Source organism: Archocentrus centrarchus, chromosome 13, assembly GCF_007364275.1.
Source record: "Archocentrus centrarchus isolate MPI-CPG fArcCen1 chromosome 13, fArcCen1, whole genome shotgun sequence".
NCBI lineage: Eukaryota > Metazoa > Chordata > Actinopteri > Cichliformes > Cichlidae > Archocentrus > Archocentrus centrarchus.
This window is the reverse complement of record NC_044358.1, coordinates 12,303,770-12,319,005: the sequence shown is the minus strand read 5'-3', so window position 1 is coordinate 12,319,005 and position 15,236 is coordinate 12,303,770. Positions and strand designations below refer to the sequence as shown.

At 43.6% G+C, this 15,236-nt stretch overlaps 1 protein-coding gene across 4 annotated transcripts; it reads right to left on the bottom strand.

The window, feature by feature from the left end:
• Position 1: 1 nt before the first annotated feature.
• Positions 2 to 14,200, bottom strand: klc3 (kinesin light chain 3). Of its 4 annotated transcripts, XM_030743572.1 has the most exons (15): positions 13,981 to 14,200; positions 11,095 to 11,117; positions 9,262 to 9,510; positions 8,618 to 8,683; positions 8,213 to 8,377; positions 7,516 to 7,591; positions 6,694 to 6,839; positions 6,526 to 6,608; positions 3,890 to 3,977; positions 3,567 to 3,668; positions 3,132 to 3,305; positions 2,947 to 3,046; positions 2,357 to 2,573; positions 1,744 to 1,810; positions 2 to 1,639 (listed from the first exon to the last, which is right to left on the bottom strand). In XM_030743572.1, the coding sequence occupies exons 3-15, from the start codon at positions 9,469 to 9,471 to the stop codon at positions 1,556 to 1,558; spliced, it is 1,578 nt and encodes a 525-aa protein (XP_030599432.1). In that variant the 5' UTR covers positions 9,472 to 9,510; positions 11,095 to 11,117; positions 13,981 to 14,200; the 3' UTR covers positions 2 to 1,555. The 4 variants fall into 4 exon arrangements, 3 of the variants coding, with proteins under 3 accessions (XP_030599432.1, XP_030599431.1, XP_030599433.1); XM_030743571.1 differs by lacking the exon at positions 11,095 to 11,117 and having other exon boundaries at positions 3 to 1,639; XM_030743573.1 differs by lacking the exon at positions 11,095 to 11,117 and having other exon boundaries at positions 4 to 1,639; positions 2,357 to 2,528.
• Between the last annotated feature and the right edge of the window lie 1,036 nt (positions 14,201 to 15,236).

Below are 15,236 nucleotides of genomic sequence, written 5' to 3'. Positions count from 1 at the left end.
CATTTATTACAGCTCAAGTCTGCAGATGTAAAATACACACATGCGTCTCATTTCTCTTCAAGCTTGTAACAGACTTTTACACTGACAGCAGACGCACACACAGCGTTTCTCCGTCCTTCAGCAGCAGTCCGTTATTCCTGAGTGTGTATGAACACAGTGTTTCATTCTCTGTAACAAATCTACAGCTGAACTCTTCCAGTCGTTTAAAAAACTAATAAATATCAGAAAAAACTACATTCAATATTAGTTGAAGCTTTTTTTTTTTTTAGTAGGTATTTGTGGATTTCAGGCATTTCAGTGAAAAGCAGACATCATGACCTACATGCCTTAAAGTACGCGATCTCAGCAGCTCATTATGCGACTTTAAGCTACTTCAACCACCACAGAGCAAAAAGCCACAAAGCAACCAGCAGCCTGGAAGCGGCTCAGGTTTCAGCTGCTTCTGCGTCCCGTGGATGTGAATCATCTGGCTGCAGATCTGTTCCTCTGCTGGCTGCAGATCTGCTCCTCTGCTGGCTGCAGATCTGCTCCTCTGCTGGCTGCAGATCTGCTCCTCTGCTGGCTGCAGATCTGCTCCTCTGCTGGCTGCGTTTTGTTTGGAGTCTCTTCATAGGTTAGACGTCAGCTGTTTATCAATGTTTGCTATTTTAAACACGGATGCAAACTCGCACCCGCTCTGATATTTTTCCTACTCGTTGCTGTGCTTTTTGAACCTTCAGCTACAAAAAGAAGCCAGAATGTGTTAAAGCCACACAGAAGCTTTCAGTAAAGAGGCTTCATTTCAATCCAAATCCAGTAAAAACCATAAAGCAAACCTGACATTTAGGCACACAGCAACCAGTTTAGAGAGACCTTTACACTGCTGACAGGTAATCGGTAAATACTGAGCTCAGAGTGATGGTTTGCAGCCATAAACTGAAGAGATTACCTATGTACACATGTTAAAAGTCAGATATGTGCTTTAGCTGTGCTGGAATAATGTCAGAGCAGACTCAGGCCCAATAACACAGACTAACAGTATAAATTAGAGGTGACCAGCACATTTTAAAGGCAAACACATTTATCATATTTTTAAAGGTGTAAACTCTGACAGAAAACATTTTGATCCCTGTGCTTCTCAAATTATAAAAAATGTAAAATATGATCTTTAGTATCAATGCACCGCTCAATTTTAGGAAATGTAATCTTTATATACATCTATCTATCCTCCTTTTTTTAGTGCTTCTTTAAATGTCCCACAGTTGAACATGAGAAACGGGCAGGACCACAGTCTGCAGGGTGAACGCAGCTTAACTAGTTTAAAATGACTTTTAAAACAAGTTTAAGATCAACGTAAAAACTGGAAATGATCAAACTGAACTTGTAACCTTAAACCAGGAATGAGCGGATATCAAGTTTCAAGTGATCAGGAAGGAAAGATTGAACATGTGACCCAGTCCTCTGTGTAAGAGAGATCTGATGTTACAGACTTTAAAAGTCTCAGCTCTGGAGGTGTTCTCACACCGATTACACACACTGCGCCGTGTTGGTCGAGAGGGATGTGCTCGTTTCTGGGTTAGCTGGTCCCACCGAGCGAGCCTCTTCTCATCAGGCTCTGCGTGCTGGAGCTCAGGCCCCGAATATCCGACAGCTGACTCGACTGAGAAACAAAAACACAGCAGGTGTTAAAGCCGCACGTTTATACTGGCTGCATGTGCAGCTAAATTTAAAGGTTATCGAGATGTTTGGATGGACTCTGCTCACCTTGCTGCCATCCTGACTTTCTCTGACTCCAACATTCAAAACATTCAGAGAGTTTGCCCTCTTCATCCTGAACACAGCACACAATCAACTGTTAACGCCACTGAACGGGCTACAGACTAAGAGCAGTTTGCAGAGATCTGACAGAAAGTTGCAGGATGACCCCTCAGCCTCTGAGCAGGACCTTTTAGTTCAATCAAAACTACACCATCAGAAATAACCAGAACTAACACCGCTGCCAGCCAGTCACACTCCAGTTCACATCCACGTCTGTCCAGACCCACAATAAACACATTTTTAGTTTCCATTCTTTATGATACAAATGATTTTATCCTGTTAGATATTTGTGTGAAATCAGTCAGACAGTAATAACTGTATGGGCGCAGAGGGCCTACTCAAAAAGGTAGACCTGCAGTAAATGCAGCCCTGTGGCACTGCGGTTTTCCCATCTTATTTTCAGTCACAGTTCAGATACATAATTCCTAAAAATCATCCTAAAAAGTGTGTGTGTGTGTGTTGGTGTGTGTGTGTGCGCAGGTGCAAAAACAGCAGTGGCTGCTGCTGGCACATCAGCTGGTCATCACGCTCTCAGTGGGTGCTGGTAACAGAGCATTACCCAGCATTCCTTGGGGCCGTTTCCTCCACTCCGACCCCTTTCAGCTTGCGGACCAGTTTCTCGCTGCTCCGCCTTATCGACTCTCTGAGTTTGGTGAAGGAGCCGCTGCGCTTCAGTCCGTCCTGTCTGGAGCCGCCGTCCTCCGGCCCGGCCCAGCTGGGACGACCGTCACCTGGAGGACCGAGGAGGACGAAAGGTGTACGATCTGTGTTCCTGCCTGTGTCGTGCATTTGAATAATTTATATAATTTCAAGTTTCTGTTTTTGACACACTGGGACACAAATACAACAGGAACACGAGTTTCCTGTTAAACATTACAGACTGGCACTAACACATACATAGTTAGATGATGTACACATACACTTGTACTCCAGAGTAGCTGCGGGTCTACCACAGTAAAATTAAAGGGGGAGGAGCTAAAGCAGCTTGAGGACACCGAGGCTGCTATGCCAGTGTTCGGCTCAGCACTGTTTTCACTTCCTAATTAAGTGGTTTAGATAATGTGGTGGAACTTGTGGTTAGCTCGTGTGACACAGACAAACAGGACTTAAGCTGCTGATAAATGAAGTACATAATCTCACTGTTTGTACCTTCAACAGATCCAAACTCCTTCTCGTGCGCTCTGGTGAGGATCTCTTTGTAAAGAGCTTCAGCTTGTCTGTACTTCCCCTGCTTAAGATAGCACGACGCCTGAGAGGGGAACAAGAAGGAAGGCGTAAATGGTGATTTTAAAAAATACTGATGACAGCCCCGTTAAATCGCGGTTTCCTCCCACCAGGTTGTTCTTGGTTTTCGCCACGTTGGCGTCGTCCGGTCCCAGTTTGCTCTGGTAGATGTGCAGAGCGCGTTCATAGTACTGCTCCACTTCCTGGTACTTGCCCTGGTTCTGACACAGCAGAGCCAGGTTGTTCAGCTGCTTGGCCACATCTGGATGGTCTGTGCCGAGAACCTGAGGAGGCATTCGGTCAGAGAAATGCACAGTGAGGGCGACCAACCCGTTATCCTTCCCACAGCAGTATCTGATCCAGGGCGTGCCACACAAAGTTTTATTCACTCAGGTCTGTGACTTCATTTTTAACTGAATTAGCAAAGCATTTACTCTGTTATAAGGCCGGCATTCAAAATCCTAAATATTTCCTACAGGTTAACACTCGAGTTAAAGGTTCAGGTGAGTTATTAGCAGGAATGAGGGAGTGTTTGTCTAACTTACTTTCTCTCTGATCTCCAGAGCTCTTTTACAAAGCGGCTCCGCTTCCTTGTATTTTCCTCTTTTCCCATAAAGCACTGCCAGGTTGTTGAGTGTCGCTGCCACCTGCACACACACACACACACACACATACACTGATCTAAACCACATGAAACAGCTACAAAGGCAGCAATGCTAATATTTGCAGGTCATGCATGTAGGAAGCGAATAACAACAAATGAGGGTCAAAATGTATCCACAGCCCACGAGGTTTTATGTTTCACTGATGAACGAGGACGCTGAAAGCAGGTTAGAAGTTTGTCAGCGGCTGCAGGACAGAAACTTACAGCCGGGTGGTCCATCCCCAGAGTTTTCTCCCTGATGGCCAAAGCATCGTTCAGCAGGTTTGCTGCCTCTTTGTATTTGTTCTGGTCTCTGTACAATAGAAAATAGAAATAGAATAGAAACAGAATGCCTTTATTGTCCTCATACAGAATGTACAGTGAGACTGGAGGGCCACTCCTGTTCAGTTAACTTCAATAGTTACTTCCTCCAAACCAGCAACATGTTTATTAGATCCCATTCCTACTAGACTGTTCAAAGAAGTCTTTCCAATTATTGATGCTTCAATCTTAAAAATGATCAATCAGTCTTTATTAGTTGGCTATGTACCACAGACCTTCAAGGTGGCTGTTATTAAACCTCTACTTAAAAAGCCATCAGTGACCCAGCTGTCTTAGCTAATTATAGGCCAATCTCCAACCTTCCTTTTCTCTCAAAGACTCTTGAAAGAGTAGTTGTAAAACAGCTAACTGATCATCTGCAGAGGAACGGTTTATTTGAAGAGTTTCAGTCAGGTTTCAGAATTCATCACAGTACAGAAACAGCATTAGTGAAGGTTACCAATGATTCTTCTTAGAGCCTCTGACAGTGGACTCATCTCTGTTCTTGTCCTGTTGGACCTCAGTGCAGCTTTGATACTGTTGACCATAACATTTTATTACAGAGATTAGAGCATAATATAGGTATTAAAGGTACTGCACTGCAGTGGTTTGAATCATATTTGTCCAACAGACTCCAGTTTGTTCATGTAAATGGGGAGTCTTCTTCACACACTAAGGTTAATTATGGAGTTCCACAGGGTTCTGTGCTAGGACCAATTTTATTTACATTATACATGCTTCCCTTAGGCAGTATTATTAGAAAGCACTGCATCAATTTTCATTGTTATGCAGATGATACTCAGCTTTACCTATCAATGAAGCCAGATGACACACATCAATTAGTTAAACTGCAGGAATGTCTTAAAGATATTAAGGCCTGGATGACCTCTAATTTCCTGCTTCTAAATTCAGATCAAACTGAAGTTCTTGTTCTCGGCCCCACAAATCTTAGAAACATGGTGTCTAACCAGATACTTACTCTGGATGGCATTACTTTGGCCTCCAGTAACACTGTGAGAAATCTTGGAGTCATTTTTGACCAGGATATGTCCTTCAATGCACATATTAAACAAATATGTAGGACTGCTTTTTTGCATTTGCGCAATATTTCTGAAATTAGAAACATCCTTTCTCAGAGTGATGCTGAAAAGCTAATTCATGCATTTATTACTTCTAGGCTGGACTATTGTAATTCATTATTATCAGGCTGTCCTAAAAGCTCCCTGAAAAGCCTTCAGCTGATCCAAAATGCTGCAGCTAGAGTACTGACAGGGACTAGAAAGAGAGAGCAGATTTCTCCCATATTGGCTTCTCTTCATTGGCTCCCTGTTAAATCTAGAATAGAATTTAAAATCCTTCTCCTCACATACAAGGTCTTGAATAATCAGGCACCATCTTATCTCAAAGAACTCATAGTCCCATATCACCCCAACAGAGCACTTCGCTCTCAGACTGCTGGCTTACTTGTGGTTCCTAGGATACTTAAGAGTAGAATGGGAGGCAGAGCCTTCAGCTTTCAGGCGCCTCTTCTGTGGAACCAGCTCCCAGCTTGGATTCAGGAGACGGACACCCTCTCTATTTTTAAGATTAGGCTTAAAACTTTCCTTTATGATAAAGCTTATAGTTAGGGCTGGATCAGGTGACCCTGAACCCTCCCTTAGTTATGCTGCTATAGGCCTAGGCTGCTGGGGGGTTCACATAATGCACTGTTTCTCATTCACCTTATTTACTTTGTTTATACTCCACTCTGCATTTAATCATTAATTGATATTAATCTCTGGCTCTCTTCCACAGCATGTCTTTCTCTCCTCTCAGCCCAACCGGTCGCGGCAGATGACCCCCCCTCCCTGAGCCTGGTTCTGATGGAGGTTTCTTCCTGTTAAAAGGGAGTTTTTCCTTTCCACTGTCGCCAAGTGCTGCTCATAGGGGGTCGTTTTGACTGTTGGGTTTTCTCTGTATTATTGTAGGGTCTTTACCCACAATACAAAGCGCCTTGAGGCGACAGTTTGTTGTGATTTGGCGCTATATAAATAAAATTGAATTGAATTGAATTGAATTCAGTGCCATGCTGCTGAAAGTCACACTTTCTAAAATATAAAACAGAACTTCTAAAAATATACAGAAAATAAAACAGAATGTATAAAAATATATACAGTGTAAAAAAATAAAATAAGTATATACATATAATAATGAAGATGGTGAAATTAATTCTCACCATTAAAGCTCCATCTTTTTAAAGAAAGCCTGTGAATGGTTTCAGAGGTTTTGAACAGTCTATAATTTACCCGTGCTCTATCAGAGAAATCAGAAACCTTTATCAAACCTACAGCGGACGCTCGGCTCAAGCACCGTCCTGAACTGAATAATAACTCGGTTTTTGTGTGGCGTTATTATTTCTTCAGCGTTTGAGAACGTGAAACCTGACTGATTAGTAAATAAAGTCTTCTGGAAACCTCACACTTAACCCAGCTGTGAAAGCAACACCTCAGGGGTGATTAGTACAGGTAAACACTAACACAGTTTATTGTGGAGGTAATCACCTGTACACCAGTGCCAGTATATTGAGCATGGTGGCTACGTCAGGGTGGGTGTGGCCCGAGGACTTTTCCAGGTCTTCCAAAGCCTGTGGGGACACGATGACATCATTTCACCTGACTGTCTGGTTGGTTTGGGTTAGCACCAGTTACAAGCGTGGAGGCCCCTCCCACCTGTTTGCAGAGAGGTACCGCTACCTCATATCGGCCTTGGGATGCGTACTGGATGACCAGGTTGTGGAGCGTTCGAAGGCGGGCGGGGATCTCGTAGCCGCCCTGCTGGGCTGCAGCTGCGGCGCTGCTGTGGTGAGGCTGGGACACTGAACAACAAGAGTAAAACGCAGACTGCTGAATTTAGAAGGGCCCAGTTCTTGCTACATAAATGATTTGACACGAGCGGGTTCTCTTCAAGCCATCAGAGAGAAAACAATCAAAAAAACTTTTTTATGGCACTGAAGCAGCTGAGAAACCCACAATTTTTAACAATAACAAAAAAAGATTCAGGTTACTTTCAGCTGTTTCTACTTTTATTGCTGCCTCTCATGCTGTAAAAAGGCTGACCTCAGTAGCCCTGCTGTACTCACCTTTCACGGTTTTCTATAGAGAAGCTGTCCTAAAGCTTCACACTGGCTTCAGGTTTCACTCTAAACTGAAAGTGTTTTACCTTCATGTGATCTGACCTCATTTGTTATGCAGATGCTAAAATGTGGCATCAGTGTATCAACAGTTACTCAGATATCATCATTAGAAGCAGCAGCTGCACCCTGTGCTTATCTGTGCAGAGTGAAGATTGAACCGTCTACCAACACAGTGTTATCTTCTGAGGTCCTCAAACCTCCAACGCTTAAAGCATTCAGACTGAATCAGAATGAGGGCGCTGCTTCCTGTATAAAAATCTGCCAAACACAGGCCTAACACTAAGATGAGAATCCCACATTCAACCTTCATCACCTACAGGGAGGCAGTAAAACATCTCACAGCCTAGCAGAGCCTTACTCGGTGACTGCTCCTCATCCTCGGCGGGAAACAGGTCATCCAGCGACTCTTTGCTGAAGGAAGTGTCTCTGTCATCCTGAAAGGAAAAACACAAACACGACTCAGAAGATAAGAGCACAAGTAAGCTTACACTTACTACAACAGTTAGCAGTTTTACAATGAGCAGCTGTGTGTTTGCCAACGAGCTCTGAAACACTCGCTGCAGCAGAAACTTTAGTAACTAGCTGGTGAAGACCAGAAGCCACCTGACTGTAACTAACCTGAGGGAAAACTGGCCGTACACTCATCAGATGCAAAGCAACTGGAGTCCAAATGAAGGCTAATGATGCTCTATGATGGTGGAATATGTAAAGTGGCCCCTGCGTGCCCACACATCAGCAAAAACAGCTCGCTAAGATGACGTCCTTCTGCCCACTATGTAATTACAACAGCTTTACTAAAGGCCTTTAAACCTCCAGCTGCAGACGCTCCAAAGAATTCACAAACTTTCAGCGCATCAACTTCACTATCAAACACACAGGTTAACGTGCTGACACACGGACTGTGGTGCAGAGCGGACTCTCCCTGTTACTCATCTTGTGTGGCAGATTTTTCCTACTGTCATCCTTTGTTATTCAAACTCTCAGCTGGCTGGCATACAGCAACAGACTCTTCTGCAGACACACAGCATGTGGGTTAGCGTGTCTTCTGTCCTCACCAGGGGGGGCTCATCCTGGTCGTACTTGCGTATGGAGGACATGAACTGCAGGTGTCTGTTCTGCTCCTCGAGGGTGACGACCTCCTGCTCCCGGTCCTGCAGCCGCTGCTGAGCACCAGCCAGCTCATCCCTGAGCCACTGGTTCTCCTGACAGAGACGACGAACCTGAGAGGGGGGGGACGCAGAAACGAGAGGGAGGAGGTTACGAGGAAGGAACACAATGAAGAAACAGAACAGAGCCATTAAATGGAAACGGATCCACCGCCATAGCTAAAGCAGCGTGTTTCTTCTACATCAGCGGCTGATTAACATTTGCTTTAACAAACACTTGAACCGGTGTACCTAATGAAGTGGCCTATGAGTGTCCACGCAAATATACAGTGTGCGTTTTTTCAAGAAACTCACCTGAGCTCGGAGCTTTTGTTTCTCTGCCTCGAGGGAACCGAGGTGAGCTGACAGTGCCATCATCACCTGAAGGGGTTTCAAAGAACACACACGTCTCACAATAAACACGTGTGTTGTGTCTTATACTGTTATGCATTAATTAAAATGGATATATATACTACTTACTTCAAAACTTCTAGTTACTTTTGGATAAACGTTTTAATCGGTCTTATATTTTTACAGAGTTGAGCGTCCCTGCAGAGACTGTGCTGTAGTGGGTGATGTCACTGTTTGTGCTGGTGTGTCTTCATTGCTCTACCATCAGAATTCAAAGTGTCCTGTTTACGTGAATAAATCTCAAATAATCTCTAAAGATCGGAAGAATAAGCAAGCTGGATACAATGAAACCTTAACATTGGATTATCTCGCTCTAAATCGTGTTTACATGGCACATTACTATCAGAGTTACTGAGGTCTGTATCACAACGTGTGGCAGCAGACGCTCGTCTGTATGATGTGACTTCAGCTGCTGCCATAATCAAGAAGCATGGAAACAAACCACAGGGGAGTCTGATATTATACCAAGTTTATCTGTGAAGACAAACACATGCTACACAAGATTTCACTGTGATCGTTTCCTTCTTCATTTCCTACTCTGATTGTACCTGTGCCTCGCTCAGCCCCAGCTCTATCCTCTCCAGCGACTGGCGGATGATGCTGGTCTTCTCCTGCTCCACGCTGCTGCTCTCTGATACTGCCCGGCTCTCCATCACCTCCTTTAGGCTGTCCAGCAGGCTGCGGTTCTCCCCTCTCAGAGCCTCCAGCCCTGCGATCACATGCTGTGTGCTGCACAGAATCTCCTCCGCCGACAACATGGCTGCCGCTCTGAGGTTCCTCCTCTCACAGCAACCGACCTGAGAACAGCAAGTCATTATAGCAGCAAAAACTAAAGGAACAGTAGTGGGTTCTTATTATGTACTGCCAAAAGTATTCACTCATCTGCCTTCACACAAGAGCTCACAAGAAAGCTGCCTCAGAGACTTCAGGCTGTGCTGGAGGATTAAGGAGGTCACACCAAAGTCACCAAAGTGAATCAGCTTGTTGGAGTCATACAAGCTCTGTGTTTGGTCTCATGTGCTGCATTTCCATGTTTGCACATTTCAGTAACTCTCCACCTGTTTCCCATTTTCCTCGCTAGATATAAAGAAATGAGGACTCAAGACTTTTGCACAGCACTGTACATAAACTATACTGTCTTCATCCAGAGGCTTTAATATGATGTGGGCCCACCCTCTGCAGCTGTAACAGCTTCAGCTCTTCTGGGAAGTCTTTCCACAGGTTTAGGAGTGTTTATGGGAATTTCTGACCATTCTTCCAGAAGCACATCTGTGAGGTCAGACACTGATGTTGGAGAGAAGGCCTGGCTCACAGTCTCCACTCTAATCCATCCCAAAGGTGTTCTATCAGGCTGAGGTCAGGACTCTGTGCAGGCCAGTCAAGTTCTTCCACACCAAACTGGCTCATCCATGTCTTTATGGAGCTGCTTTGTGCACTGCTGTGCAGTCATGTTGGAACAGGAAGGGGCCATCCCCAAACTGTTCCCACAGAGTTGGAGCATCAAATTGTCCCAAATGTCTTGGTCTACTGAAGCATTAAGAGTTCCTTTCACTGGAACTAAGGGGCTGAGCCCAACTCCTGAAAAACACCCCCACACCATAACCCCCCCTCCACCAAACTTTACACAGTGCAGTCAGACAGGTACCGTTCCCCTGGCAACCACCAAACCCAGACTCCTCCCTCTGATTGGCAGATGGAGAAGTGTGATTCATCCCTCCAGAGAACACGTCTCCACTGCTCTAGAGTCCAGTGGCGGCGTGCTTTACACCACTGCATCAACGCTCTGCATTGAGCTTGGTGATGGAAGGCTTGGATGCAGCTGCCATGGAAACCCATCCATGAAGCTCTCACTGTTCTTGAGCTGATCTGAAGGCCACATGAAGGTTGGAGGTCTGTAGTGATTGACTCTGCAGAAAGTTGGTGACCTCTGTGCACTATGACCCTCAGCATCCTCTGACCCCACTCTGTGATTTTATGCTGTCGTTCCAAATCGCTTCCACTTTGTTATAATCCCACTAACAGCTGACTGGAATATTTAGCAGTGACTGGACTTGTTGCACAGGTATCATCCTATCACGGTACCACGCTGGAACTCACTGAGCTCCTGAGAGCGACCCATTCTTTCACTGATGTTTGTAGAAGCAGTCTGTGGCAATATAGTGTATTTATTCAGCAGTAACTGCAGTATCAAAGCTGTTCTGGTATCACTACTACATGCAGCTGAAATATTTATGAGTAAAAGTGATATCAGAAGCTGATACAGCAGCTGGAGCTTCTGAAGAACTACTAGTAGAAGCAGCAGTACTACAGTACTCTGGCTTTATTTTCTATGAAAGCTGGTTTAATGCATCATGCAAAAGTACTGCTGTTGATGTGCATACCTGACACAGCTGATGTCTACAAACTCCATGGAAAGATTAATTCAAGAGGAAGAGAAGCTCAAATGTAAGACAGGGGAGCAAGAAGAACAAAGTGAATTTGGATAAGGAGGTGACTGTGTGGAGGCACCCTGATGGCTGCTGGAGGGTCCCTCAATATAAGACCCAGCAGTCTTACACACCTGAGGGAAATGAGTTTTATTACAGTAGAAGTCTTTCTGAAAGTGCTGTAACTAAGTTTAAGGATCTAATTCCTTCATTATTATACTCTTCAGTGTCAACACAGTGCAGAGCAGCTACCTAAACTCTGCTCCCAGTGAGGTCGATTATCTAGTCAATAGTTTTACATCCTCACTGCGTATAACTTTGGATACTGTGCCTCCAAAAATTTCCAGCTGTACCTTTAAGGCTTGCTGGTTTTGAACCGAACTAAATGTGTTGGACTCTCCATGCAGAGTGCGTGAGGAGAGGGTCTGAACTTACTGTGGAGTTACCTATGAAAGGTAAATGAAAATACATAGGAGTTAATGTCTCATTGGTTTTACTGATCACATTTGTTTCAGTGATAAAGTCGATAATAAATGTAAAGAAAGGATGAAAATTAGCGCTGTAACTGAGCGGTGTTAGGGAGTATTCTGTCGCTGTGGAAGTGAACAATAACAGGGATGTTGTGGAGAAAACACAGAAACACAATTCACAGCTGTCAGCAACTTCAGCAAACACAGACACACTGTTTCCTCTTTTCTGATCTCCTCTGGGCACACACAGGAGAAGTGAGCATCTGGAGTTAAACACAACACCTAACGAGCACACAGACAACATGCAGGCCAGTTTGGACCAGTCACCATTAAACACCTCTTTCTGCATGTCATGCCTGCAGCTGGATCAGTACGTCTCTCTTTCAGGAGTTTTAATGTTAACAAAAAAAAAATGTTATAATAGAAACTGAGCAGATTTTCTTATGGTTGCAATACGATGCTGTGCATCACTGTAACTGGGTTATCTCTAACTGCAGTGCAGATCTGACTCACAGTGCTGGTTGAAAAAGCAGTTCAAAACATACATGTCACAATCACGCAGGTCAACTCAAGTAACGTGTCTCTACTGTGTCTATTTCTTTTATTTTATTCTGTCAAAATCAGCCCCCAACCAACACCTTTCTCAAATGCTAAAAAGACTAAAATGCTAAAATCCACATCTACATGGACATAAAAGAGCTTCTTCTTCTTCTGGCTGCTCCTTTTAAAGGGCCACCACAGATCATCTGTCTCCATCTCAGCCTATGCCTAACACCGACACAAATGGCATGCAGAATATGGGTTGGAAAATTACCATGACCGACAAAATGAAACACAAAGGAAACACAAAGCCCCCGCAGAGTTACGGAGATGAGAAATGACTAAGACACAAATCAACCACAAGAAAACGCAAATGTCACAAGTTAACAAAGCAAACCTACTAAAATGAACACAAAATATATTCAAAGATACAAAGCAGCAAATTAGAGACACCATATGACAACAAAGAGATGCAAAACAGTCTGAAAATATCACAAACAAGTTGCAGCCCCTGGGGTTGCAGTTCCTCCACCTGAGGCTGCTCCAAAGGTGAGTCAGTCCCCACAGGTTAAAATGTCCAGTTTTACAGCAGAAATCAACATGATAGATTATATATATATATATATATATATATATATATATATATATATTTTTTTTTTTTTTTTTTTTTTAAATTAATTAATTAATTAAAAAAATAAATAAATAATGTCTCACTTAATATAGTTGGAAATTAATCATTCGCTCAGCCGTATTCCTTGATGTTGAAATGTGTTATGCTTGTTTTAACAGCTTATTTTGAATTCAAGATTTAAAATTAAAACACAAAAAGTTCGTTCTCCGTTTAACCAGCTGCTTTTCCACAGCTGTGTTGCTAGGCGACATGAGCTACGCAGAGGTGAGGGCAGGTGACGCTGATATGAAGGCTAGCCGCTCACTTCCGGCCTTTGCGGTCTTCGTGGGCTGCAAAGGACGTGGGCCGGGTCCTTCGAACGATGCGGTCACTGAATTTTTGACATTGTGCGTCATATAATCTGTATGCCTGGAACTCATGCACTGAGAAACGTAACACGGTGCAAAGTGCGATTAATTCGTTATTTTCCCTGTAATTAATTAATCGAAATGAACGCATTAAAGTCCCACCCCTAATATAGATATAAATATAAATATATATATATATAATTTTGTTTTTGTTTTTTTTAAAAAGCGGTTTTGGGATCTGTTGGTTGAGGAAGAGTCTAGAAACTGATGGGTGATGTAACAGTGGCTACATCCATCTTTTATATACAGGCTAAAGATGACACATAAAGGAACCACAAGGTAACGCAAACTATTACAAAAGTTGCCAAACTGCCAGGAAGAGTCACATAAAACAAACAAACAAACAAACAACATGGCTGTGGGGGCTTTGACATGTCTCGGCCCGCGCCCCGCAGCATCATAATCCGCCCCTGTGTTTATAACCGACCATCTGTCCGTGCAGCCATCATGGATTTAACCGTCTCTATAAGAAAGCTGTTGATAACATCAAGCCTTAAAATAGATAAAAGACAGAGAGCGCGCGCGCGCGCACACACACACACACACACGCACACACACACACACACACGCACACGCACACAGAGCTGCGTCACAGAACAGCGCCTTCAGCTGGATGTTTGTTATTAACGCATTAAATCTGTCCACTAAGTACAAACACCACCAGCTGCTGCAGCTACAAAACACAAACCTCTGCCTGCACCACAACACAATAAAAAACACGTTCCACACACAGACACACAGCCCGCGCCTCATTCCAGACCCACAACAACACTTACAGTTATTTATAGCCTACCTGCTAAGTCCGGACTCCGCGGCGCGCTCTCGTCCTGGCGCTCACTTTGAATGAAACGCTGACGTTTGTTTGTGAACAGGAGCCCGTCAGTCCCAGCGGAGCATCGCCGCGCTCAGTACCTCCGAGTTTGTTAAAGAGGAGGGACGGTGGAAGGTGGGAGCTGCTAATCATTCACCTGCAGCCTCCTCCCGGCATTACGCAGCCGCTAGCATCAAGCTAGCATTAGTGGCACTGCAACTTCCGGTTCTTCACTTCAAAATAAAGTCTTACAAACGATCGAGTCCTGTACTTAATTTTATATATGTATGTGTGTGTGTGTGTGTGTGTGTGTGTGTGTGCATGTGCACGTGTGTACATACCTCGAGAGTGGACATTTGCAGAGGAGGGGTGGTGGATGTATTGGGCAAAGGATGTTGAATATGGAGCTGCCATCCAGGAGACAAAGAGAGGACACTGAAGGAGGACATGCAGAGTGTGGCAGGTTGGTGTGACAGAAGAGGACGGTAGGGACAGGGTGAGATGGAGGCAGATGATCTGATGACCCCTAAAAGGAAAGAACAACTGCATAACTGGAGAAAAGATCATTTCTCCACTGATCATTAAGATTTTTATTTTTAATAAAATATGGCAAACCGAAATTCTTCAGTGTCTGATTGTTTTGACCAAGTTTGTCTGAGACGATTCTATTGGGGTTATTCTATTTTATCAATTTATCACATTATTGTTTTTATCATTGATGGGTTTACATTAATTTTATTCATGTGTGCATTGTTTGATAAATGTATTATTCTTATAATTTTATTAATGTTTTGTGTGAGCAAACAAAAACACAAAAAAACGTTTGTATACACCATTTATTTCAAGGTTAGGAAGAGGATATTTAGACGGCTGAATGTTACTGCACTTAGATTTGCTGTAAGACACTACACTAACAGTGGATGAATGGATGGATATTTTTCTCACAGCAATATATTTTTTTTTTTTTTGGATACAAATTAATTTTTTTTTTCCTCAGGCAAACCCGGTTAATTAGTTACAGTAAAGTGTCATAAGGTCCTCACCAGTTTCTGAAGAATATGTTTTTGTTTGTTTTAATCAGCAACCACATACATGGATACCCCCAAAAATCTGTATGAAGATTTTTTTTAACCACAGGTTGGTGTTTGCTGAGCCAGAAAGTTGCACAAACAGAGAGTTTGTGCAGTTTGTTCAGTGTGTTGTTACATAAAACAGCCTTCAGTGTAATATGACAGGAA